General features: G+C 40.4%; 1 protein-coding gene across 2 annotated transcripts in view; it reads right to left on the bottom strand.

The window, feature by feature from the left end:
* GRM5 (glutamate metabotropic receptor 5) overlaps positions 1-27590 on the bottom strand; it is a gene marked incomplete at both ends in the record, with an annotated part of 535510 nt that overhangs the window by 42415 nt on the left and 465505 nt on the right. For both annotated transcript variants that reach the window (XM_079708490.1, XM_079708489.1), the window contains one exon: positions 13746-14685. In XM_079708490.1, coding sequence (XP_079564616.1) covers positions 13746-14685 — 940 coding nt within the window. The remainder of the gene's footprint in view (positions 1-13745; positions 14686-27590) is intronic.

The following is a 27590-nucleotide window of genomic DNA, read 5'->3' as shown; positions in this document are numbered from 1 at the left end:
TTGACCAGAGTAAAACCTTGGAGAATGTCATGGAACCTCACAGGAGTTTTGTGTGGAGAAAGCCAAAATCTTCTTTCTTTCTGCCTGAGGCAAGATATCTTTTTGGGAGTGCTGTGGTCAGTATTTGTTCTCCAGATCTTACGGAGGGTGTATGTTTTCCATTGCTCCTGTAATGAATGACCACAAACTTAGTGACTTAAAACAATACAAATTTATCATTTCACAGTTCTGTAGATCAGGACTCCAACATGGCTTTCACTGGGCTAAGATCATGGTGTTAGCAGGGCCTTATGCCTTCTCAAGCTCTAGGGGACAGTCCATTTCCTTGCCTTTTCTAACTCCCAGCGGCTGCCTTGACCTCTAGACCCTCCCTCTATCTTCTAAGTCAGCAGAACAGCACCCTCAGATCTCTCTGACTGATATCCCTGCCTCCTTCTTATAAGGGCCCTTGTGATTGCACTGGGCCCACTTGGATAATCCAGGATAATCTCTTCTCAAGATCCCTAACATAGGCACATCCTCAAAGTCCCTTTGCCATGGAAGGGAACATCCTCATAGGTTCCAGCAAGTGGGATGTTACCCTGTTGGGGAGTCATCATTCTGCCCACCACAGAGGACATCCATGCTGATACTGTACCACTCCATTACCTCCTTTGTTCTATCCATTCTATCTAAGACTGAAGAAAGTGTCTTTATTTGGTTGCTCTTGCTTTTGTTCTTATGGCAATTCTATGTGAGGACCACATACTGAAATTCTGGCCAATTCATATCCCAAGGCCTTTTCACATCTCCTGTGCGTTAACCACGCCCCCCCATTTGGCACTGATGCAGTTGTTTATTTGGACCTGAGTGTAGAGGAACGGTGGCTGATCTGATTGGATGTTGGCTTCAGGGAGGCAGATGTGTTATGCCCCACAGCCAAAAGGGAAGAGGGTGGAAGAACATTTTAGAGTTATCTCCGACTCTAGATGAGCAGAGAGTGGAAAGTGTGCTTAATAATCCAACCAACAGCAAGCCTCCTGTAATAGCAGTGTTATTATCTTATCCCTAGGTAAGATAATGGGCAGGCCATGCCCTAGAGTTTAATGAGTCCACAGAGCCGCAGTCCTAATATGGGGCAAACAGGAAGGAGGAACAATCAGCCACTTGATGTATCCCCTTTAGAGCTTATCAGTCATGCTGTTATGGAAAAAACATGATGTTTAGACTCAGAGGACCTTGGGTTTGAATCCCACCTGTTTCCCTTAACAGCTGTGCAGTCTTGGACAAATCAGTTCACCTCTCTGTTCTTCAGTTTTCTCACTTTTGAAGCAGAGAAGAAGAATAATATCTAATTCACATGGTTGTTGTGAGCTTAGAATATGGAAATCTGTGGTTCTCAAAGTGTGAGGCCTGTGTCGGCAGCACATTAATCAATATTAATCAATATTACCTGTCACAGGTAGTTGGGACTTGCTTAACAAATGTGGGTTGTAATTTTCCTTATCTCCCCTGGGAGCTTCATTAGGTTTACCACGCTTTGTTTTCAGTTATTGTTTGTTTCTTGGAAGAGCAAGGTCAGTGACAGATCTGTTTGTTTACCAGGTCATGGTCTCTCTTTTTCTCTCCAACTAAAAAAGCCACATGAATAACAAATTAGAGAAAGCAGTGTTATTAGTTTGCATTTTTTGCTCTGCCATTTTAACTCAACAGAGAGAGTCACGTTCTCTGGCAGCTCCCACCATCCTGGGTATCAGTTGTGTTGCCTCAGAGCCAGGCGGGGCAGCAAGCTTGTACATGTGAGGGATGTTGTGATTCTTTCCATCTATTCCTTTTTTTTTTTTTTGGTTAAACGTAAGTGAAAATGTGAGCACACACTTGCCTCACCAAAGAGAGCTTCATGTTATGTTATGTGTAAATATTACCACAGTGATTCGTCATCTCATTTCTATACATTAGGTGAAATGGAGCCATATATTCTAGGTCAAGTTAAAAGTCAAAATTTTTTTTCGTGAAGAAACATAAATGCACTACCAAAACCACAAGGGGAATGAGAAAAATGGCTAAACCACAAATCACCTTTAAACTCTGAGGAAAGCCTAACCTGTAAAAAACTAGTTTAAGGGAAACTTCTTAACGCACCACCTAAGAATATGATGGAAATTTGGAAGGCAAGTGACCCCAGGATAGAGCAGTGATTTACTAGTAATTCAGGCCAGATTTCCAAGGTCAAATATTTCTATTTCAGTAATTTTCCTGAAGAATGATGTTATGGAACCTCCTCATATTATGCCCCCAGAGCTGTGTATGGGGTCGACAGGAGCTGAGATGGCCCTGTGATTAGGGATCACAACTCATGACCCTGGATTGTGGGACATACTCTGTGTTATGCTCACGGTGACCCTGTGAGCATAATACAGAGAGTGATGTGTATTATTGTCCTCACCGGCCAGAGGCTCTGAGAGTTAAGTGCTTTGTCTAAGATCCCAGCTTGGACGTGGCAGAGCCAGGACTGGAATCCACGTCCTTGCTGACCAGGCTCACTTCCCCATACCGCGCTACTTCTGCTGACTTGGAACATAAGCGGCACCGACAGGCTACCTTGTTCTATGATGTCACCTCGACTGGTCTGTCTGTGTACCAAAGAAAAGGTCATCTTTGAGGTCATTTCCCTGGGTGTAAAATCAGAATCAAAATATGAATATTTTATGCGGCAGAAGTACATTCACAGTGACCTTATTTATGAACAACAACTATAAAATGAGATACATGGGTGAGAAAATGAATCTGCAGGAAGGCAATATTAGAGTGAAAAAAAGCTATGAAAACCTGTGGACCTGGGTTTGAATCTGAAACTTATTACTCATTAAATATGCACTAAATTAAAGTGGCTTAACCTTTACATGTCTCACTTATTATTGTTTCTTACCTGTGGATGTGGGTAATGCTTTTTACTATACAATATTGTGTGAGGATCCAAGAGATGATATATATCAAAGTACCTGGCACAGTCTCTGTAACAAGGTAGTTGCACAATAAGTGTTTACTACATAAAGGATGAAGCAGGCCACTAATAATTGTTATTGTAAAAGCGCAAATGAATCTGTTCTCTAGCAGGGAGAAAGGGTTGAGGACACCTAAGTTTTGCTTGGGGATGGGTGGGGAGGCATCAAGTTGCTGTTGGGAGGTGGCTGTGAGTGTGAGGAAATTAGATATCTAAAGTGGATGTTAAACAAAGAGGTTATTGAAAGGGAATCGAGGGAGCTGGGAGGGAGTCAGCAGACAGTCCTCAGGCTAAACCTCTTTCCTATCAGCCTCTCCAGCCCATTTCCTGTCGTCTGTTGACCCACATTTTACACACTCTAATTCCCTGCACACAGCAGTTGGATCATGCCTCTGGGCTGTCATTCATATTCTTCCCCAGAGCAGTGTACTCCTTGGTTTTCATGGGGCTCACTTATCTTCCAGCCTTTGGGATTCAACCCTGGTGTCATCCTTCCAGGAAGCCTTCCTGAAACCTCCGGTTTGGACAGAGTGCCCTTTTTAGTGACCTCTGTGCATTCTTTCCTTTATGACTTCGTACACTATAAAAATTAATGATTTGTGTATGGGTCGGTCTTCCCCGCTCTTCTGTGAACTCCTAAGGGCAGGGTTTTTGTCTTATTTATCTTTATATTCCTAGAATTCAGCAGTGCTCCCAGTGTAAAGGGATTACTTTAGAACCTCTGGTTGGAATTAAACTGGACTTGGACCAAGGTGGGAAACATCAGGATTCCTTGCCTATTTCATGAGGTTGTATATGAGATTAGACAGGAAGAACAAAGGAGGAGGAAGAGGGGAGGGGGTTGGGAGGAGAAGAATTATTATTATACAGGAAAGTAGTGTAAATCTTTATAATTCCCAGTTATAATAAGTAGTAAAAGTGGGTCAGTCAGATTTTTTTTCCTTACAAGCAACGTCTATACAGATACTTAAATATTGCCACTCATAGAAAAGATTTCAGGCAGCCCTTAAAGTTCAAGTTTTATCTCACAGGCTTCCGTGTACATTATTCATATACAGCATAAAAATAAGTCATATCAGGCTCAGCTGAAGGTAAGACCATGTCGAGAAAGTACAGTACAGTAAAGAACCAGGGAGAAATTCTCAGGGAAACTCCTTGGAGGAGAGTCGGTCTCCACACTCATTCAATCTCAGTTTTTCTCAGTTCAGGCCACAATGTCTAAGAGCTGGAATGGGGAACATCGATTTAATGGTTACCCGCTTGGGCTCTGAAACCAGCCTGCCTTTCTTCTAATCCTGCATCTTCTACTTACTCTGTATGGACTTGAGTGAGTAAATTCTCCACTGCTTGCCTCAGTTTCCTCATCTATAAAATGAGGATTAAAAGAGTTAATACTTGTAAGGGGTTTAAGCAGTGCCTGGCCCATAGCAAGTGCTCAATAAATATAATTATTCACTATCTTTAGTCCTTTGTTCATTGTCAAATGCCAGGGTATCAGTTGCTCAAACGTCATTATTTGTATATCTATCCATCTGTCCATGCATTCATTTAACAAGTATTTTTGAGTGCTGACTATGTGTCTGGTACTGTGTTGGGTGCCAATGGCACAGAAAATGAGTAAGACATGGCCCTGTGCCTAGTAAGTTCACGGTATTGTGTGTGTGTGTGTACACACGTGCGCATACGTGTGTGGGTAAGGGAGACTTACAGTTAAGCAGGTAATTTTAACAAACTTGATAAGTGCTCTACACGGAGAAGCACATGCTCATTTGGACCATGAAGAGAGGGACCTAATGCAGTTCCAGATGGTCAGGACAGGCTTTCCAGTAGAAGTGATATTGAAGATGGGTATGAGTTGGCCAAGTGAGAGTTGAAGGTGAGTGGGGCAGGTATATTTTATACCAAAGTAGCCACCTTGATAGAGGCCTGAAAGCAAGAAAATTGTGAGTGGGTCAGTATGGAAAGTGAAGCAGGGAGTGACTAGATGCAAGTCTGGCCAGGGAAGGAGTTGTTATACCACCACGGGCCTTTCCTGCCGGGTAATGAGAGTTTGGCTGTATCCTGTGTTAGCCAGTAGAGAAGCCCGGAAGACATCTTAGCAGAGATTAAAATGTTTAGATAGTTTCTATCATTTGAACTGGTTCCCTTGGAAAGTTTTGCTAATTCCCAGCATGTAGAATTTACTGCTGCTACTTTTAGGCCCTGCTGTTTCCCTGTAGACTCCTATCACAGCCCTGTAGCCCTTTATTGAACTTACCTGTTTTTAATTCTGTCTCAGGAGACTGAAAGCACCTCAGAGACTATGTTTTATTTATCTCTGTATCCACAGAATCTATAACAGTGCTTGGCACAGAGCAGGCATCTCATGGAGGCTTGATTAAAAAACAGGGCTTGATTTTAGGAAAATGTATTTCTTCTTATATTTCTAGAGCAAAGCATTATCAGCTAAAATCTGGGCAATCAAGTCAGTGAACTGAGTGGTCTTTCTCATGGGGGCAGTGTGATCCCTAAGAGCTGATGCCCACCAGATTCATAATCCATCTATCTCCGAGCACTGCTGTGTGTCCGCACTATGCTCGGCATTGAGGGAGATGTTTTTTAAATTGAAGTATAGTTGATTTACAATATCGTGTTAGTTTCAGGTGTACAGCACAGTGATCCAGTTATATGTGTGTGTGTTCCTTTTCATATCCTTTTCCCTTATAGGTTATTATGAAATATTGAGTAGAGTTACCTGTTCTATACAGTAGGTCCTTGTTGGTTATCTATTTTATATATAGTAGTGTGTATATGTTAATCCAAATACTTTTAAGATCTCATGAGATAGTTGTGAAACTACTGCATACATACACAAAACAACCCTCACATCCCCAGGATGTGTCTGGGAATGCTCAGTTCTCAGTAAATGTTTGTGAATAAATAATAATTGAAGAAGGTGTGAGGAATGTCTGCTAAATGTTCTGAGTCCAGTTGAGGGAAAGTCTGTGAGATAATTTAATCTCATAGGGTTTCATTGAGGAACCTGGGCCTTGGAAGAGAAAAAAGATCTGGAGAGAGAGAAGAAAGAGGCAGAGGATTCTAAAGAGGGAGGAATAGCATGAACATCACTTCATAAAGACTAATCACCACTTAATGAAATCTAAGCAATTGGAAATCATGAAAGCTCTGATAATAGTTGGGTATATTGGAATTCACACAAGAGAGCCAATTCCAGGCAAATTGTAATTTGGACAGTGTATGTGAAAGGACTAGCAGTTGCTTTAGCAAATAGCCTAAGTGGGGCTTCACGACAATGTTAATTAAAGCCAAGTTAATTAGTTAATCAAAACAAAAGTAGCAAATGATAGTTTCTAAAATTAAGGTGGAGACAATGCTAATGTTTCTGCCACCTGACTAGAAACCCTGGGGAGGGTTTTACCTTCTGATAAAATTTATAATTTAGGGCTATAGGCCTCTGTCATTAATTTAGCCATGAAAGGCCCACTGCTTCTCAGAACCTCAGCTCCATGACCCTGGAAATTCTGAATGTTGTAGAGCCAGAACTTTAGACTCATCAAATTCAATGCTTTATTTAGGTCAGAGCTGGTTTTGTGTTCATTTGTCAATTTGCAGCTGAAGTGAAGGCCCTAAACGGAAGCATGGCATTATCTGCCTGACAGTGATTTGATGCTGCACCATGTCGTGCTGGAAGATTAGTGTCTAAAACCAAAATGTTAATCACAGGGACCTCTGTACATTGATGGCATAAATAGTATGTTTCTATATAAAAAAAATCTATAGTGACTCACTCCCTTTTAAATAAATATCTCCCCTTGCTATTTCAGTGAATTGAATGACTGACTCTGGGCACTTTTCTTTTTTGTGCCCTAGGGTGAGCCTATTTAACTTCTCAGAAAACTGCTCAGATCTGTTAGAATTAGATCTATTCTTCCCTTAGATGCTCAGAGAACAAGAGTGATTCTCTCTCCAAGATCGGAGGTGGAATTGGCTCTTTCTAGCCCCCTTCTCACTGAAGATATGAACTATTCTTCAGGCCCCCAGAAACCTTTCTTCTCTTTTGGCTATAATGATGGTTTCCAAAGAGAATCACACTTGTAGTATCAATTCTCTAGAATGTTAAGGGAGTTACTTGAAAAAGTATTGTTGTGTTCAGTAAGCTTGGGGAAAGATGGAAAAGAATTAACACATGAATGATTGGTTTATACACTGCAAGACTTTTCAGTGTTTATCTCCAGTAAAAGAATAGTCAGAGTTTTTTCAAGCTTGTTTGACCAAATAAACTTTTTTTCAAGGAGCAATTTTGTCAGACTAGCTTTCCAAAGAATACATTCTGGGAGATGCTCCACTCCGATGCCAAAAAGCTGAGGCCTGAGTTAAAACTGCTCCATAACTTAACTAGTTGTGAGACCATGGACAGGTGTTCTAACCATACTGGACCACAAACCCCTCATTTGAAAAATAGGAATGATTATTGCTTCTACTTTCAGTATTTTGTGACCACTAGACAATTCTGTTAATATTACTACTGCCACTAATACTACTAGGTACTTCACTTTCCATGGTAGACACTATTCACTGGTGTATCCAAAAAGCACTTGACACCTTCCTTTCAGTCTCCATTTCAGAAGATGTAAAAGCTAAATGCATGCTTTCCAATACTCTCTTGCAGCTAGGGGTAGCTATATTGAGACAGTTTGGGCCAATAAGACATAAAGGCAATTCGTAGGGGACTCTAAGAAGATTATTGTTTTCCCTCATAAAGGGATACAATGCATGGAGCTCTTGTGCATTCATCAATAAAAGGCCTAGAGAATAGCAGAGATGTTGGCTCTGGCATCACTGAGCCCTGGAGGAACGCCAGGAGCAGGCTATCTGCATATTTCTTGTAACAGGAGGAAAATGAAATGCAGACAAGTCATGTAAATCTCTGAAAAGCAGGTTTACTTGCAGCTGAACACACTTCTAAAGATTTACCTACCATTTATTGAGTGCTTTCTATGTGCTGACGGAAAGCATTTAATACATATCAATTCAGTTACTCCTTACAACAGGGGTTATTATCTACCATTTCACAGGTGAGGAAACAGACTGAAGTACCTTGTTCAAATTCATGCAGAGTGTGCACTAGCTTTTGGAAATATAGTTACTATAACCTCAGAAGTTATTATTATCTTTTTCACTCTAAGTTAGGCAATTAGTGTCCTCCTTAAAGTGGAGCCCTCACTGTCTGCCATGAGACATGGAAGGGACATATGTAAGCCTTTTCAGAAACAGGGCCCAAACCCAATCTGGATTTATAGCAGCCTACTTCACCATACACTAGATGGAAGCGAGCAGAACCAGGCTAGGCTGAGCAGAGCAGCTGCTTCTCCCCAAAGACCTACATCCAAAGATTTAGGTTAAATATTTAATGTCACTCTAGATCCCAACAGATAGGCTTATTGGCATATTACAGAATTCAAGCCTGAGAAGCACAACTAATGAAAGTAATTTAGACTAAAATGTGAAAATATTAGGAGCACCCAAGTTCACTTGTTCCCCATTAATTAAGCCCCAGTGTGAAAGGCAATGTGATACATACTGGCCTTTATAAAACTATAAACTAAAAGGAGAGATAAATCCATACATAAGCAGTTATATCTACTATGTTCTGAACATCTTGATTTTGGATCACAGAGAAGGAATACTTAGTTTGAGAGCTCATGGGAGGTATAGAGGAATTTCAGTTTGGATCTAACTTTATTTCTTAGAATTATAGCTTCAAAGCAGGGAGCAGCTATGGGATGTATGTGATGCAAGGGTATTATAGCTTTCTCAGGCCTTTCTTCTTCTCTATATCAGAAGCAGGTTCCAGCGTGAATATCCTGGTTAATGGCAAAAAGAAGTCTCTATATAATCAGAGGATAGCCTGTCTCAGCTATAATCACATAGACCAGCATTTGCCAAGACCTTATACAGAAAAGCCAACACTTGCCAAAGGTCCCTCTGTACCTTCTTTCATATTCTAATACCCAGATGTGCTGACTACAGAATCCAGTCATTAAGAACTACATGACCCTAGAGACCTGGATGGATCTAGAGACTGTCATACAGAGTGAAGTAAGTCAGAAAGAGAATAACAAATATCGTATATTAACTCATATATGTGGAATCTAGAAAAATGGTACAGTTGAACTGGTTTGCAGGGCAGAAATAGAGACACAGATGTAGAGAACAAACGTATGGACACCAAGGGGGGAAAGTGGCGGCGGGGTGTGTGTGATGAATTGGGAGATTGGGATTGACATGTGTACACTGATATGTATAAAATAGATAACTAATAAGAACCTGCTGAGGAAAAAAAATAAAAATAAAGCCCTCTGTTTAAGAACTTCCAACAACAACAACAACAAAAAAAACAACTACATGACCCTTTAGGGAAAACAAGTTAAAATAGGACCCCAAATCCTAAGAATTCCTGTTTCTATTGGCTTTATCAGTGAATTTTGTTGCTTATGCTGCCCTTTTATTTACTAAATTAGAAATGAAATAGTAGAAAATAGTAATCTAATGTTACTAGAGGAATGTTAGAATTATAGCAAAACATGAGATCAGTGGGTGGGAATTTGAGCAGAAACTGATGATCACAGGAGTGCAGGGGATATTTGTAATACAGGTCACAGCAGGCTTTGTTTACGGTTTCCTTTGCTGTGCAAAAGCTTGTAAGTTTAATTAGGTCCCATGTGTTTATTTTTGTTTTTATTTTCATTACTCTAGGTGGTGGATTGGAAAATATCTTGCTGTGATTTACGTCAAAGAGTGTTCTGCCTATATTTTCCTCTAAGACTTTTATAGTGTCCGGTCTTACATTTAGGTCTCTAATCCATTTTGGGTTTATTTTTGTGTATGGTGTTAGGGAGTGTTCTAATTTCATTCTTTTACATGTAGCTGTTCAGTTTTCCCATCACAACTTACTGAAGAGACTGTCTTTTCTCCATTGTATATTCTTGCCTCCTTTGTCATAGATTAGGTGGTGATAGGTGTGTGGGTTTATCTCTAGACTTTCTATACCGTTCCATTGATCTCTATCTCTGTTTTTGTGCCAGTGCCATACTGTCTTGATTACTGTAGCTTTGTAGCATAGTCTGAAGTCAGGGAGCCTGATTCCTCCAGCTCTATTCTTCTTTCTCCAGATTGCTTTTGCTATTCGGGGTCTTTTATGTTGCCATACAAAAGACAACCCTCAGAATCAGAGAAAATATTTGCAGATGAAGCAACTGACAAGGGATTAATCTCCCAGATATACAAACAGCTCATGCAGCTCAATATCATAAAAACAAACAACCCAATCAAAAAGTGGGCAGAAGACCTAAATACACATTTCACCAAAGAAGACATACGTATGGCTGACAAACACATGAAAAGATGCTCAACATCACTAATTATTAGAAAAATGCAAATCAAAACTACAATGAGGTATCACCTCACATCAGTCAGATTGGCCATTATCAAAAGATCTACAAACAGTAAATGCTGGGGAGGGTATGGAGAAAAGGGAACCCTCCTACACTGTTGGTGGGAATGTAAATTGTTATAGCCACAGTGGAGAACAGTATGGAAGTTCCTTAAAAAACTAAAAATAGAGCTACCATATGACCCAGAAATCCCACTCCTAGGCATATACCTGGAGAAAACCATAATTTGAATGGATGCATGCATGCATGCTGATGTTCATTGCAGCACTATTTATGATAGCTAGGAACATGGAAGCAACCTAAATGTCCATCAGCAGAGGAATGGATAAAGAAGATGTGGTACATATATATACAAGGGAATATTACTCAGCCATAAAAGGAACAAAATGGTGCCATTTGCAGAGATGAAGGTTGACCGAGAGATTGTCATACAGAGTGACGTAAGTCAGAAAGAGAAAAACAAATATCGTGTAATATTGCTTATATGTGGAATCTAGAAAAATGGTGAACTTATTTGCAAAGCAGAAATAGAGTTACAGATTTAGAGAACAAATTTATGGTTTCCAAGGTGGGAAGGGGGGGGTGGGATGAATTGGGAGATTGGGACTGACATATATACACTACTATGTATAAAATGGATAACTAATGAGAACTTACTATATAGCACAGGGAACTCTACTCAGTGCTCTGTGGTGATCTAAATGGGAAGGAAATCTATAAAAGAGTGGCTATATGTATATGTATAACTGATTCACTTTGCTGTACAGCAGAAAATAACACAACACTGTAAAGCAACTATGCTCCGCTAAAAATTAATTAAAACGAAAAACACCTGATCATTGTAGGCTTAATCTTATGAAAGTTAGTAGAACCAGTAGGGGGAAGTAGTGTGCACACTTGAAGACAAGCAAAAAGTAGCTACCACATTACTACATTCTCCAGTCCATTCATTCAACAAACATACCAATGAATGATTATTAAGTGTCTTCTATGTGTCAAGCACCCTTCTCAGTACTTCTAGGCCCTGGAGGCACAGTGATGAACAAGGTAGACAAGGCCTCCACTCCCAAGCTTATCCTGCTTAGATTGGGACAAAGGGTATGTTCTACAGTCTGGCTAGAAGCTAGACAATGTAAAAATGGAGATGCACTAGAAAGCCCAGGCTATACAATCAATGTATGTATAGGTCTATTCTGCCTTATATGATGCTCTCTTTGTTGTGAAGATCATCCTCATTGCACACCTGACACAGAGACATTCAGGTATGGACAAAGCCTGACAGCTGTTTACTTAGTTAATAATAATAGCAAACAGTTAAGAAGTACTTACTGTGTGGCATACACTTACATGTGTTTACTTATTTAGTCTTACAACCACTGTATGTAATATGTATTTCATTAACTCCATTCATCAGAGGAGGAAATGGAGGCATAGAGATGTTAAGTGATTTGCCTGTGGTTATACAGCTAGTAAGTGATGCTGCCCAGCTAACTGGGATGTTTAATCCCAGTGCTGCCCAGCTCTGCACTCTGCTACCTCCAATAAAGTGTCTGTTGTGTGCTTGGCCTTTGCACACACTATTTCTTTCGCTCTTGACAATCCTATGCGGTAGGTGGTATGATCTCAATTTGGCAGATGAAGGAACCAAGGCTCAGAGACAAGAAATGATAGTGCCAGTGTTCAGACTCAGGACAAGCTGGCTGCAAGGCCAGTGCTCTTCACCATTGCTCCATGTTCTCTCCATGGAGCCTGCCCTGGTGAATTTCGGGGGTGCTTAGGCACAGTCTCACAATTCCATCCCTCCAGCAACTGGTTTGTTTTATCTATCAGGATGCCCTGGAAGATTTTATTTGAAGAGAGAGTTTAAGGAGAGGCTGATAAAATAAAAGTTTGGAAAAAATAAATTTTCTTGGACAAAATAAAAGGCTTATCTTGCAGAAGTTGCAGAAAAAGAATGTTTTAGAAGTCAGGAAGGCAGATGGAAAATATGCCAGCAGTTAGATATATGGAAGGTCTTCTATGTATAGGCCATGACATACCCAGGATTTATTGAGGAAGTAGAAGGGGTTATTTTTCCCAAGGTTTACAGTTTAGTTGAATACCTTGCACAGTATATGTGGAAAGAGATGAGAGGCATAGAGCAATCCTGTGAGTCCTTTTTAGTCCTCAGCAGACACAGTACCTTTACCATCACCCATAATTCAGGCTTTGAAGAATCAGGGCTGATAGGAAAGTAGGACTTTTCAGGCAGGCTAAATGATGGTATAAGAGAATTGTTCAAGGATTAGTATTTAGCTATTTATCTTCCATTTGAAAAATGCTTATCTTCCACTTATTTGTCTAGATTTTAGGAAAATTCTCAAATCTCTGGAGTTTGCAGACTGATGCTCTGACTAGCTCTTTTGATGTGTTTTCTTAAATATTATTCCCAGTAACAATCTATGTAGCCTTTTTAATACCTCCAAATTTGTTCTCAAGCCACTGATAAGATGATTTCATTGCCTTTTGAAGTGCCTTAGGGGGCATTTATCACATAAGAAAGTCCTCCACATGGAGGGATATCATTGACTGTTGGCTTCATACTTTTCAGATGGCAATTGGCCGATAACTACTACCTGGGATGCTGGCCTTGGTGGATGGGATGGGACTATGGACAACAGAGAAAGTGAGAAACCGGCTGGTTGTTTAGGAAGGTTATATGCAAAGCCCCTTTGTTGTTTTGCCCCTTTCAGCTACTTAGACTTGTCCCAAAGAGTTCAAGTTGCCCATTAAGAATGAAAGTATAAATTCTACATTTCTTGTGCCTCCGTGGGATGGGCAGTCAAGGGTTCTTCTGGGCTTGAGAGAGGTTCAGGCACATGTAAGTGCAGTCAGATGTGTAAGGCTCTTGGCGCTCTGTTCTCAGCATAATCTTTGTTAACACTAATTTTCTCTGTTCTATGCGGGTGAATTAGAATTTAGTCCATGGTGTATCTCTGTCCCCTCAGGACCCGGAGGTCCTTGCCTTGCCTCAGTGATTTAGCTGTGCTCTCCCTGTCCTTCTGACCTCACTTCCCTTTTGTTGTAAGTCTTTGCTTTTTTTTTCTCTATCTCAACTTTTATGTTTCTGGCTTTAGCTTAAGTCACTAGGCCCATACCCAATTAACTCCATAAAAACCATTCAGTGCAAACGTTCAAAGCCCTTTCCCAGCACCCTGCCTCCCCTAGTTTCAGTTATTCAGGTATTTCACATCTAAAAGGCCTGGGAAACAAATGCCACTGCTTCCGCCCTAAGGGCCAGTGCTCTACAGCACCTGCAAAACTTTTACCTTAGGGTTTCCCCAGAGGAGCCCCTCCTCTTCCACAGGTTGACCAGGCTGCTGGATCTGCTGGCTGCCGAGGAAGACTTGCCATCCCCCACGTGCATGCGCACCACTGTGGACGTGGTGAAGGCGCTGCGCACGTTTCTCTCTGGTTTGGCCAGGATGATGTATACCTTCGGCACAAACATGCAGCCAAGTGCCACTGTGGCGCTGAGGCTGACTGAGAAACACATGGTGATGATTTTGTAGTTGCTGCCAAAGTAGATGGGCACAAAGGCCAGCCATATAATGCAGGTGGTGTACATTGTGAAGGCGATATACTTGGCCTCGTTGAAGTTGGCTGGAACATTTCTGGTCTTGAAAGCATAGAAGGTACAGCTCAAAATCAGCAATCCATTGTATCCAAGAGGAGTGACAACTCCTAGGTTGGTGGTGTTACAAATCAGGTAGACTTCTCGAATGCTTGGGTAGTCGTGCATTATGTCGGGAGGCTCCATTATAAAGAGGGCGATGATGATGCCCAGCTGGATGCATATGAGAATGAAAGCAATCACTAGCTGGGCACAGGCACTCATGAATCTGGGCTTTTTGGTACAGATCTTCTTCTTGCTGCCAGCCAGGATCCTTGCAATACGATTGGTCTTGGTTACAAGGGCTGAATAGCTCATGGCTGGGGAGAGACCGATGCCTATTCTTTGAAGGTAGCAGTAAATCTGTTTGGGCTTTGCAATGAGGCAGAAGGTACATAAGTAGCCCAGGCAGATGCCAGCAAGGATAATGTAGCAGAGTTCCCTGCTGGAGGACTTGACTACTGGTGTATCACGGTAAATGATGAAGACCGCGGTGACAAACAGGGTGGCTAGCAGGCCGAGGCAGGCAAACACCACAGCTGCAATGGGCTCAGGGTCACCCCAGCGAAGATACTGTACTGGGATCAAATCACAACCTGCAGAGACACAGACACATATTGAAAAAGAAGGAAGAAATATGGACTTGGGTCACTTGTGCCTAAGTTGTAAGCAGGTGCCTATGATCCTTAGAGTTTGTCTCCAGTCTACCTGTCTAATCTCAGTATCCCCTACTACTCCTTTCTTCATATATTCAGTCATAAAATATTTATCTTTAGAGTATCAAATACATACTCTGTGACAGGAGCTGTTCTAGGTTCTGAAAACAAAAGGATGAAGAACATATTCCCTGCCCTCCAAAAAAAAAATTGGTGGGGGTAAGGGGGACTTTTATAGCATTACTTACAGGTGGGATAAGGACCATGAAGAAGTAGAGCATGGACCTTGGCTCAGTCTGTGGGAGCGGGAAAATCTCCTTCAACAGGAATTAGCAAATGCAAGTGTTGTGGTTTGGCTGAATTTGTGGATTTGGTAGGTTTGGCAAATAGAAGTTAATTGTAAGGAAAGAGCTAGGGGGCATGGGAGGCATGAAAGGAGGTTCCGTACAGTAATGTGCTGAGTGGCCTAAGGTTAAGTCTGGAACGTAGGCAGGAGGGGATCTTGCAGGGCAGAGGGTCTTAGATCAATGGGAAGTCATTGGAGGGACCTATGTAGAGTAAGAGGAATCACATGGTCAGATTTGGGTGCGTGTGTTTTAAACATTATTTTGGTTGCTGTGTGGATTTTGGATGAGGTAAAGGTGTCGAGAGATTTGAGAAATATTGGAAGCAATGTAGACTGTTTAAATGCATGTGGGGATACGTGAAAGACAAAGGCATCAAGGATGACCAGCATTGGTCCTTGAATCCACGGCAAAAAAACATGACAATTTGGCGTCATTTGGGTTATGTGCCTTCCTTTTACATTTCTTTAGGGCAGTGATTCTCAAACTTGGCTACACACTGGAATCACTTAGATATTTTTAAAAAAGTACTGCGGCCTGGGTTTCAGTGCCAGAGTTTCTGATTTCATTGGCCTGGGTATCAGGATTTTTAAAAGGCACTCTAAGTGCTTCTAAACTTGCAGCCAGAGTTGAGAACCATTGCTCTCAAAGGATCATTCTTGTCAATTAGATTTTTAAAATAGAATTGAGATAGCTTTATTCAGTGGGTAGGAGAGGAGTTAGTAATCTGGAGCATTGGACACTTCAGCAATGTGGCAGAGATTATTAACTGCCTGCAAATATCCATTCTCCCCTTTATCCTCAGCAGCAGATCTCCGTTTCATTTGGGGTGGTAAAGGATGCAGCTAAAACGCTACACTTGCCAGCAACCTTTGCAGTCAGGTGTGCCATGTGATAGGTTTTAGCCAGAAAGATGTAAGCAGAGAACTCCTTCAAGGAAAATGACTCATCTTGGAAAGTACCTTTTTTGCCCTTTCTGGCTTTCTCCTTCTGTCGACTGGACTATACACATGATGGCTAGAGCTTCAGCAGTTATCTTGGACTATAAGGGAACATTAAGGTCAGAAAACATGTTCTGGGATTTGGAAGAGAAAAATGTAGGGAGCCTGAGTCCCTGTTAACCGTGGAATCACTGACTAGCTCTGGAATGTGTATATCATATTTACCTTGTTTAAACAACTTTTATTTCCCTTATATATGCAGCCAAACCAAATCCTAATTGATATAGCTGTAACTTCCTGTATCTCCTGGTCAAGGGTATTGTAGTAAGTGGCTTTGCATATCAATGGCTACTAGGAGGTAAGGGAGACAACAATAACAGTATGTAATGATGGCATAGGGGAGCAGAATTTGCCATCCCCAAGTATGTCTCTTTGAGATATTAATTACCTTCAGCTGGTTATTTTCTAAGAAACGGCAGACGGGGGAAAAAAACTGAAAACCCCACTAGGAGAGACACCCTTTTGTAAGAAACATTTGCATTCATAAGGGAAATCTCCATTTGGAAGGGTAGCACCCTCACTGTACAGAAGAGGAGGCTGACCAAATCTCTAGAAATTCTTATCAGCGGAGAAGGCAAAGTCTTGAATCTGCATAAAAACCTTTACCCTTACTGTGCTTTTCCTCCCCTCGCTGACTGTCCCCACCCTCAACATCCTCTATCGTCTTTAGCTGAGGATGGTACTTAAGATGAGGGCTTTGGCCATTTTGGTGAGTTACTCATTTTTCCTGAGTCTCTCCCATGTCTACAGGTTGTTAAACTCTTTGATTTATCTTCTTAATGTCTCATGTCAATTTAATTCTCTTGATGTCAGCCAGAAGAACCTAGAAGGGTAGAGGGAAATTTCTTCCTCCCTGACAATGACAAAGAAGCATGGGGTTCTTTCAAAGTATGTCTAAGGCAGCTCTGTTGTAGAAAGAAACAAAAACATTCTTTCTTCTCTCTCTTATTTCTGCCTTGCCAGTCTTTTTCTTCAAGATCTTAGGTTTCAAATAGTACTATTAGTTTATAGTAAGATGCAATATGGGTTTAATAGGATTTGTGAGTTAGCCTAGGATCCTCAGCACACTTTACAAAATAGTTTCTGTGGGAAAATGTATGCTTAGTTTAAAAACCTGTGCTTTTAACTTTAAAAAATGTGTATGTGGATAGCCCAGACTAAATATGAGTTATTTTATATGGTGTATAGGATTATAAATAAATGCATATCTCATTGCTAATGAATATACCTGTATCTATATTTTCAGGTACCTGTGTTCACATATGCTGCTTATTATGTAGGATATCAACTTCTGAGATTTCAGTATACCATAGGGTTTAGGTTCATATTTACAAATTTGTTCTTCATAGAGACTATTTTACAAGAAAATAGGGACTAATCATTCCTATCTTTATCCTTCCATAACAGCTTATTTATAACACTGATATGACAATGAAATTCATTATCTACTGTAGTTAATTCTGTAGGGGTCTGTTTCCCCTGCTAGGTCATGAGCTACTAAATATCCATAGTAATTTACTGATACAGGAAAGATGTTATGTGGTACATGAAGCAGGAATCCTTTCAACAGCTAAAGAGAAGCACCTGAAAAAATAAATATTTAAGGGCTTTCACTTTACTCCTTTTTTTCCCCCTGTTGTTCTGCTAAATCTTAACTGCTTTTGTCTAAACGTCATTAGCACCCTAATCACTGAGTGTTTTCTCTATGATAACATTCACCACTGTTTTTATGTCAAATCTATTCTTGAACTCTTCATGTGCAACCTGTTAACATCACGTGTGAAACTTAAGAAATCTCCATTAGGGCTTCCCTGGTGGCGCAGTGGTTGAGAGTCCGCCTGCCCATGCAGGGGACATGGGTTCGTGCCCCGGTCCGGGAAGATCCCACATGCCTCGGAGCAGCTGGGCCCGTGAGCCATGGCCGCTGAGCCTGCGCGTCCGGAGCCTGTGCTCCGCAACGGAAGAGGCCACAACAGTGAGAGGCCCGTGTACCGCAAAAAAAAAAAAAAAAAAAAAAGAAAGACATCTCCATTAGATATATGTGTTGGAAGAAATGTGTATAAGGGATGCCTCTAATGTGTTGTGATTATTTTCTCAAAGTTGTCAGAATTTATATATTCAAATGAATGTTTTTTCATTTAACGTGAACCACTGCAAAGACTTTAATGATGCTGCCATTGCACAAAATACTTTTGAAACTATTCTCTTGGAATAGAAAATATTGGATTCTGATTATAGTGTTATAATCATTGAATCTTATGAATTGGATAAGATCTTAGAGTTTCCAAGAACGGATGTGCATCACAATCACTTGGAGAGTCTACAAAAATACAATTCAAGAGTCTAAACTCAGGAGATTTCAAATCAGTACATTTGGGGTGGGACAAAAGAATTTTGTTTTGAATCAGCAAGCTCAGTGACTATACAACTGGTCCTTGGTTGGCAGCCCAACCTTAGAGATTATCAGGCTGACTTCTCATCCAGTGTGTGAATGTCTTATATGATAATTACTAGATGCAATCACCCTAACCCTACCTAAGGCTTTCCATGAGCTATGTTGTCTCAAGGCCAGGATTAATAGTGGGGGAAGATAGACTGGAAAGACAGGAGGTCTGGATGGCAGGTAGAGACTGGAGGTGAATAAAATGGTTAGAAGGCTATCACAATAGGACAGGCAAGGGATGTTAGGGCAATAATTAAAAGCCACTGTCCTGAGAACATTCAGCTGGTAAAGACATTTCAGAGCTAGGACTGAAAGAAATGATGAGGTAGACAGACAGCAGAGTCAGGAGAGAGGCTTCTAACCAAGCTGATGGCAGTGCTGTTAACTAAGATGCAGGGTGTTGGAAGAAAAGCGTCACATTTTATAGGAGTGATATCTAGTTCCAGTTTGGACATGTTGTGTTTGAAATGTTTATGATGAGTAGAGCAGATGGGAGCAGAAGCTTAGAAGAGATATCAGGGTAGAAGTTATAGCTTTAGGAATCATCTGTTTATAGGTGGAAATAAGAGACATGGACGTAAATGTAATCAATAAGGAAATTCACGGATATAGATGAGAGCAGAGTCTGGAAGTCTGGTATGACACCGAACTTAAGGAAGGGCAGGGGAAGAGGATATGTCAGGGAAGATATAAGCTAGATCAGCTAGAAGGGAGGAAGTGTGTCAGAAGGCAGAGGAAAGTGGTTACTTGGATGGTCCACCGTATCCTCCTCTAACAATGTCACTTCAGTTTTTCTTTCTTTCTTTCTTTCTTTCTTTCTTTCTTTCTTTCTTTCTTTCTTTCTTTTTCTTTCTTTCTTTCTTTCTCTCTTTCTTTCTCTCTTTCTTTCTCTCTTTCTTTCTCTCTTTCTTTCTCTCTTTCTTTCTCTCTTTTTTTCTTTCTTTCTTTCTCTCTTTCTTTCTTTCTTTCTTTCTTCCTTTCTTTCTTCCTTCCTTTCTTCCTTTCTTCCTTTCTTCCTTTCTTCCTTTCTTCCTTTCTTCCTTTCTTCCTTTCTTCCTTCCTTTCTTTCTTTCTTTCTTTCTTTCTTTCTTTCTTTCTTTCTTTCTTTCTTTCTTTCTTTCTTTCTTTCTTTTCTTTCTTCAAAAATCCTTACCCAAAGAGCTTTCACAAAGCTTTTAGCTTCAGTTTTCCAGATATCTCTCCTTGTGGCATATCACTCTCTTATATTTGCCCCCTTTACTACTTTTAGTTCTGTTTCCTCTGAACAGGGGGTGGTATCATGAACAAGTTCTATCAAATCACAGAATATTGAGACACTGCTAACCTTATTATGATATGTTTAGATTCTCATTAATTACTACGCCTACCTTGCATTGGTTTACAAACATCTGAATACACTGTTATTCTTCCTAAATCTCTCCCTTATTTTCTTCTGTGAATTAGGGCCTTTTCTGCATTAATGGTTTTCTTTTTTATCCCTGTTTCATTCTTAGTGTAATGGTAAGTACTCAGTATTGGAAGTACTCAGTGTACTGGTAAGTTATCACTGGAAGGGTATGTAGAAGTTAATTAAGAATCTGTAGAATATATATTTTATAGTTTTACTGTAATCAGTTTAGTGTATGCTTTTTATATTTTAGATTAAAGGATCTTGATCACATTGGTGAAGTTCCCTCCTAACAAGCATATTAGAGTTTCTTAGAAGATGCACAATATTATTACATTCCTTTCTAGAAATGCATATGAGGCATAAATTATAAAATCAAGAGCTGTTTTCTGATGACATCTGTCTAGGTGGCTACCGCTTCTCACTTTCCTCCCCTTTCATGCTTGATCCGTATTCTGTGATTCTCCAGTATAATACATCCTTTCATAGCTTGAGGTGACATATATTGAAAACAACAGTTTTTTTCTTTTCCATTATAGTTTATTACAAGGTATTGAATATAGTTTCCTGTGCTATATGTAGGACCTTCTTGTTTATCTATTTCATATATAGTAGTTTGTATCTGCTAATCCCAAGCTCCTAATTTATCCCTCCCCCACCCCCTTCCCTCTTTGGTAGCTATAAGTTTGTCTGCGAGTCTGTTTCTGTTTTGTAAATAAGTTCATTTGTATCATTTTTTAGATTCCATATAAGTGATGTCGTATGATATTTCTTTTTCTCTGTTTGACTTACTTCACTTAGTATGATAATCTCTAGGTCCATTAGTGTTGCTGCAAATGGCATTATTTTATTCTTTTTAATGGCTGAGTAATATTACATTACACACACACACATATGTGTGTATATATATATCACATCTTCTTTTATCTATTCATCTGTCGATGGACATCTAGGTTACTTCCATGTCTTGGCTATTGTAAATAGTGCTGCTGTGAACACTAGGGTTCATGTACCTTTTTGAATTAGAGTTTTCTCTGGATGTATGCCCAGGAATGGGATTGCTGCATCATATGGTAGCTCTATTTTTAGTTTTTTAAGGAACCTCCATATTGTTCTCCATAGTGGCTGCACCAGTTTACATTCTCACCAACAGTGTAGGAGGGTTCCCTTTTCTCTGCATCCTCTCCAGCAGTAAATACAACAATTTTTTTAAAGGGAAGGAGAGCTGCCAAAACTGTATTATCCACATTATCCTATGATTCCACTACTGTGCTTCCTATACATCTAATGGGAGATGGATGGCTCACTGATTTCCTGGACACCTAAAAATGATATGACTGCTTAGCAATAACTGGTACTCATGCTTACTGTTTGGGTATTAGCCTTGCAGGAGTCATATTCCTGTAGTTAATAGTTCCTAGACTGTTGCATTCTCAAACCCTCTTCCAAATGTCTGTTCAGGCAGAAGGAATGAGGAGTCAAAGATCCTGGGACAGTTGCCTGATGTTCTGTAAGTTGACTAGGCAGGAACTCCTTAACAAGCTCCATATTTCCTGTATAATTTTGGAGGAAAGGAAATTGCTGCTGAGAATCTTTGAGAGTCAGATGTATGTGTTGTCCGCTGCCAGTCAGGCCATTTCAGGTATACGAAACTCATTCGGGGCTGTTGTGGAACTCTCTTCTCATACGTGAACAATAGATCTGCCCATAGTACAGGGTGTTGACTGGGGACTAACAACATCACGCCTGCTGGCAATCTGTTCCATCAATAGACCATTTGTCTGCCTTTCCTCCCTTCTTTATGTGTCTGGATTTGGATCTCTGGGGTGTTGGTTTGAGATAGCAGAGTGATGCAGACTCAGAATTCTTTCTGCCTTGTTCATAACCCTGCTCATTTAATATTTTCTCTTCACTTAGCCTAAGCTAAAGTTTTTCATTACTTCCATATTTCAGAAGAGCTGGAAGTGATGTGTGTGTGTGCGTGTTATATTTAGGTACCTTATTTTTCTTTGTAGCACTTACTATAATTTTAATCTATTTTGTGTGTGTATATGTGTATGTGTGTGTGAGAGAGAGAGAGAGAGAGAGAGAGAGAGGTTTAGAGAGACGTCATATTGTTTAGGTCTATCCTCCCTACTTCACTAAAGCACCCTGATGTCAGAGACTTTGCCTCTTTTGCTCACGAATGGAACCATGGTACTGAGCACGGTGCCTCACTCATATGGTTAGCACAGCAATTTACAAATTAATATATCTACTGTATAATCAAAGTATAATCAAATTCTCATTCTGGTGTATGGATCAAGTCATTCTCAGCAAACCTTTTTGTGGCCTTTAGGAAGTCCAAGTTGCAGAACTGTTATGTACTGTTATAGATAGAAATCTAAATTCAGTGCATTACACCTGAATTTTAGAGTCAGGATTCTGAACCAGAGAGGGCAAAACTAAGTAAGCACCTCAAAGTCTTCCTTCTGCTTAGGGGTGTGACATGTGTCACATTAGAAATATTCCTGGTACTAATTTGGCAGTGATCTGTGTTTGTGATTGAGTGATTAATCTAATTTTGAGTAATTCACTGGATCTGGGAATTATGAGTAGAAGAAAGAGGGAGGCAGTAACAGAGGTCATTCTTTAACAAGTGTCATTTAATATAAAGTTCAGATACACTGTTCCCAAAAAGGCTTCAGTAGTTGTGGCACGCGGGCTCAGTTGCTCCGCAGCATATGGGACCTTCCTGGACCAGGCCTCGAACCCATGTCCCTTGCATTGGCAGGCGGATTCTTAACCACTGCACCACCAGGGAAGCCTTTGTCCTTTGGTGTCCTTTGGTGGGTACCCTCTAGGAACCAGTGGGCGGCTCTCACTCCAGTCGGCAGCACTAACTGGAAACCCCCAAAAGAGTTAGCGGCGAGGTCACTGTGAACCCCACCCATGACCTGCCAACAGTGTTGATCCAACTGGAGCTTTCTCCTTTCTGTGGCCCCCACCACTCAGCACTTACCCAGGACTTCTCACCACTTTTCCCGGACCCCTTCTCCCCAGCAGGGCCTCAGAAGGCCTGTCGCCTCCCTGCCCTGTCTCCTGGGCCACGGCGACTCTTTTCTCGGTGTGTCTTTTGCTAAACATGCCCTTTTTGTATAAATAAAAGATAATTTGGAGTTGTTCTCTCAAAAAAAAAAAAAAAAGGCATTCCCAAAAAGGCATTTTCTAGAGTTGACTGATTTTACCATTACCTTAGCATGAAATAAAACATAACCATGATTCCTCCCTCAAATGAAAATTTAGTCTCTATCCAAAATGTTTGGTAGGTTTTATGGAAACTGCCTCAATGGGAAGCCACTTTATTCCTGTTTATGCCAGCATTAAAAAAAAGGGCAGAAACTAACATTTATTGAATGCCTACTAAATGTCAGGTGTTATCCTAGATATTTTAGTAATCTTCATAATAAACAAGTGAGGTAGGTATTATTAACTCTGTTTTACAGAGGAAGGATATGAGGTTTAATCTGACGTGTTGGGGCTGAGATGAAAACCCTGTGAACATTTTGATTGATTGATTAACTGATTGACTCATGTTACATCAGGAGAGACAAACTGATCAAAGTGTTCCTTTCAAAGGGGCCCTGAGGTTACTTAGTAGGAAGGAGAATCATGAATAATTGGCAATGTCTGCCATGTGCAAGGAGGGGGCTAGTGGTGGCATAAGTATTTGATATTTGACATAAATATTTGATGTAGATCCATTCTCCCTTCTGAGAAATCTCATTGGTTCAAATTCTTCAGCAAGGTTCTCATCCTGGCTTATATGTCCTGAGGGTTGCTAGCCAGACACTGATTGGTAAATTTTTACTTTTGTGTCCCTAAAGTTTTCTAGTGTGGAAATTTTTTTCTGAATGGGCACCAAGTACCCACAGCACACGAGAACAAGGATTGATTGTAGGACATTCCTAACATTGCCACATAGAGGACTCACAGCCACCCATTTATCATTGGACCCAGCCTATTTCATGCCCTTCAAGGTTTATTGCATATTTTTTTGTTTTAGATTCCCTTAATAAAATTCCCTCAGAGAGCTGACAACACAGGGCTATAGTTTTTACTTAGCTTTTATATTTTTTTATTGGTTACATCTTATAGGGGAATTTGAAATTGTATGCAAAGATTAATTTCATAATTAGGCATAAAGAATGATTTAATAGTTCTGCAGAGTGCTGAGGGGAAGGATTATCACAGATGCACATTTGTAGGGACCAGCTTTGGAAAAAGTATGACTTCCGGTCATACTGCAGATGAATAAGAGAGGAAGAACACAGCACATGAATTTAAATAATAAAATGTGCTGACTGGAATACTTGGCTCCATTTTTACCTTTCCCCTCTCCCCTCACTATCCAACTCATTCCTCTTTCATTTTCCAGCTGTTCTTTGAGGATGGCTTTTCTGATTCCTGGAGTGATAGGTTCCTCCCATGTGGTCAAGCAGTTCCCTGTGCCGGTGTCTATCACAGCTCTTGCACAACATTTTTTTGCACATAATAGCACAACTGTTATGCTCATAGTGAGTTTGCTTGTCTGTTTCATGTAGTAGACAGCAAATTGAGAGCAGGGGACTGTTTGCCTTTTGCTCTGCTGTGCCAAGCCAGTAGCCAGTACACAACACGCGTTAAACAGGTTGAATGAATGAATGATTACGTTAATGGAGGAGAGAACAATTGAATCAGGAGACATGCATTTCATTTTCAGCTTGCACACAAATATTTCTGGTGAATACGAGACGCTTCCTCTATTTATTTGTGTCTCCATTTGTTTTTACTTTTTTGGGAATTTATTTAGTAACAATGAGCACTCAGAGATATTTTCATTGGATGGGGATCCTTGCATCTGAGTCTTTTTCCATTTTTATGAGAGAGGGCACATTTTACAACCAAGTAGCTTCTTCAGCCTGCTTTCTGCCCGTGGATGACTGGATTACCAAGGATCTCTTTATATTTGAACTGTCTGTCCTTGCATGTTTAGTTGTGTCTCCATTTTTCTATACATAAAATGGAAATACAGAACTCCCTTCCCTATAATGAGGGTTTTAATCTGGAGAAACCCTTGTAGAAGAATTTGCATATGAGAAATTAAAGACCGATTACCTGAAAAATAGCAGTGAAGCAATTTCTCAGGACTGAGAAAGTAAAATGCTTAAAACTATTTTTGTACTTTACTAGAATAAAACATTAAAGTCATCACTTTAAAACCAATAGAGGATCAAGGGAATTTCACACACATGATGTGAGCTATAATGAGTGTTTTACAATTAATTTCAATTAATTTCCTGGTTTGCTAGACTCTTTTCAGGCTCCCTTTCCTCTGGTTTTAGTCAGTCATTTTTTTTTTTTTTTTGCAAGTAATCTGCATAGTAAAAAGCATTTTCCTCCTGTGGTTGGTCTTCCATCCAAATGTCCTTTCTGCTTTTGTGACTCAGATATTTATTGAGTGTCTACTGTGTTCTAGGAGCTTGTTATTCCCAAGTTGACAAAACAAGCAGAAACCCCCTACCCTTTAGCTTGTGTTCCAACTGGGAAGACTGACAATATATGATCAGCAAAAATAAGTTAGTACATTAACAACATAATGGAATAAAAGGTTGTATATGAATTGGGGTAGAAGAGATAGAAGAGAGGGTAAAGGGGGACAGTTTGTAGTACTAAACACGTTGGTCAAGGTAGACATTTGAGCAAGGACTTGAAGGAGGCAAGGGATAACAGCAGTATGTGTATCTGGGGTGGAGCATTCCAGGCAGAGGGAACAGCTAGGGCAATGACCCTAGGAGAACAGCCTTCCAGATATCTTAACAGAAGAACAAAAGGACCAATGTGTTGGAGGATAGAGGGAGACGTAATAAAGAGGAAAATAGTCCAGATACATAACAAAGGGCTAGGTCATATAGAACATAAATTTGACTTTGAATGAGAGGAAACTATTGTAGGTTCTTAGACAATGGAATAACATGATCTGGCTTACTTTTTAAAAAGGTATCTCTGCCCGGGCTATTGAGAAGTGGCTGTAGGTAGAGGCAGGAGGAGAATCAGGAAGATTAATTAGGAGGTTATTTTACTAGTAAAGGTGATTAACAATGATTACCAGGACCAGGATCTTACAGTGGAGGTAATGGGAAGTGGTAGACTTCTGTATTTGAAGGAAGAGTTAGTGGAATTTCCTGACCAATTGACCAAAGGATATGAGAAAACGCAAAAGATGATTCCAAAGTTGTTGGCCTGAGCTACTGAAAGAATGGATTTGCCATCAGGTGAAATATAGAATGCTAAGGGTAGAGCAGCCTTGGGGATCAGGAAGGTAAAGACCTAGATTTCAGTTTTGGAAATGTAGAATTTGATATATCTATCGCACATTCAAATAAATATGTCAAGTAGGCAGTTGAATATTCAAGTCTGGAGTCTGGAGATCGGATGAGAAGTCTGGGCTACATATTTAAATTCAGAAATCTTCAGTGTATAACTGAGAACAAGAGACTGGGTAGGATCACCAGTGAAGCAAATGTAGATAGAAAAGAGGATGAAGACTGAGCCCTGGGACACTCCAAAACTCTATTCTTACTTTTATTTCAAACACAGAGTTAGATATAAATGTAAACACACTAAAGGCAATAGATGCTAGATTCCCTCTGAGAAGGTTAATTTTTTTTTCTTGTCATTGAGGAAAACAGGAAAAGTGGATAATGATGCCATTATTATCCACTGAAACCAGAAAAACTTTTGATCAGGGAGAGTGATTAAAAAAAAGATGGCAGGAAGGGCTTCCCTGGCGGTGCAGTGGTTGAGAGTCTGCCTGCCGATGTAGGGGACACGGGTTCGTGCCCCGGTCCAGGAGGATCCCACATGCCGCGGAGTGGCTGGGCCCGTGAGCCATGGCCGCTGAGCCTGCGCGTCCGGAGCCTGTGCCCCGCAACGGGAGAGGCCACAACAGTGAGAGGCCCGCATACCGCAAAAAAAAAAAAAAAAAAAAAGATGGCAGGAAAAGAAAAAGAATTCAATTTCAAGCATAAGAGGAATAAAACATCAGTCTTAGTAATAGATTTCAATTTAGAATGGAAGACAAAAAACAGGTGACTGTATTAAACTATGTTAATTTTAGTGTTCACATAATATGTTTTTTTTTTTTTTTTTTTTTTTTTTTTTGCGGTATGTGGGCCTCTCACTGTTGTGGCCTCTCCCGTTGCGGAGCACAGGCTCCGGACACGCAGGCTCAATGGCCATGGCTCATGGGCCAAGCCGCTCCGCGGCATGTGGGATCCTCCCAGACCGGGGCACGAACCCGTGTCCCCTGCATCGGCAGGCGGACTCTCAACCACTGCGCCACCAGGGAAGCCCCACATAATATGTTTTTAATGTACTTTGGCAAACTGGAAACAACCAACAGAAATATTATTATTAGCCAAGTTGGAGCTATTTGCTAATATTATTAACAGAAAATAACAAATGTGGTTAGTTTATGCGTCCAGTTGTTAATGTACAAGAGTGATTATTATACTTCTTGTCATGCATGCATTGATAACAAAATAGCAAAATATATTAATCTAAAGAAAAACAGTAAAGAGTGGGCACTGTAGTTGAATTTATCAGCACTCTAGAACCTAAAAGAAATAAATGGGAAACAACAAGAAATA

The sequence above is a fragment of the Hyperoodon ampullatus genome, assembly GCF_949752795.1.
Source record: "Hyperoodon ampullatus genome assembly, chromosome: 7".
NCBI lineage: Eukaryota > Metazoa > Chordata > Mammalia > Artiodactyla > Ziphiidae > Hyperoodon > Hyperoodon ampullatus.
This window is presented reverse-complemented; position numbering and strand designations above follow the sequence as displayed.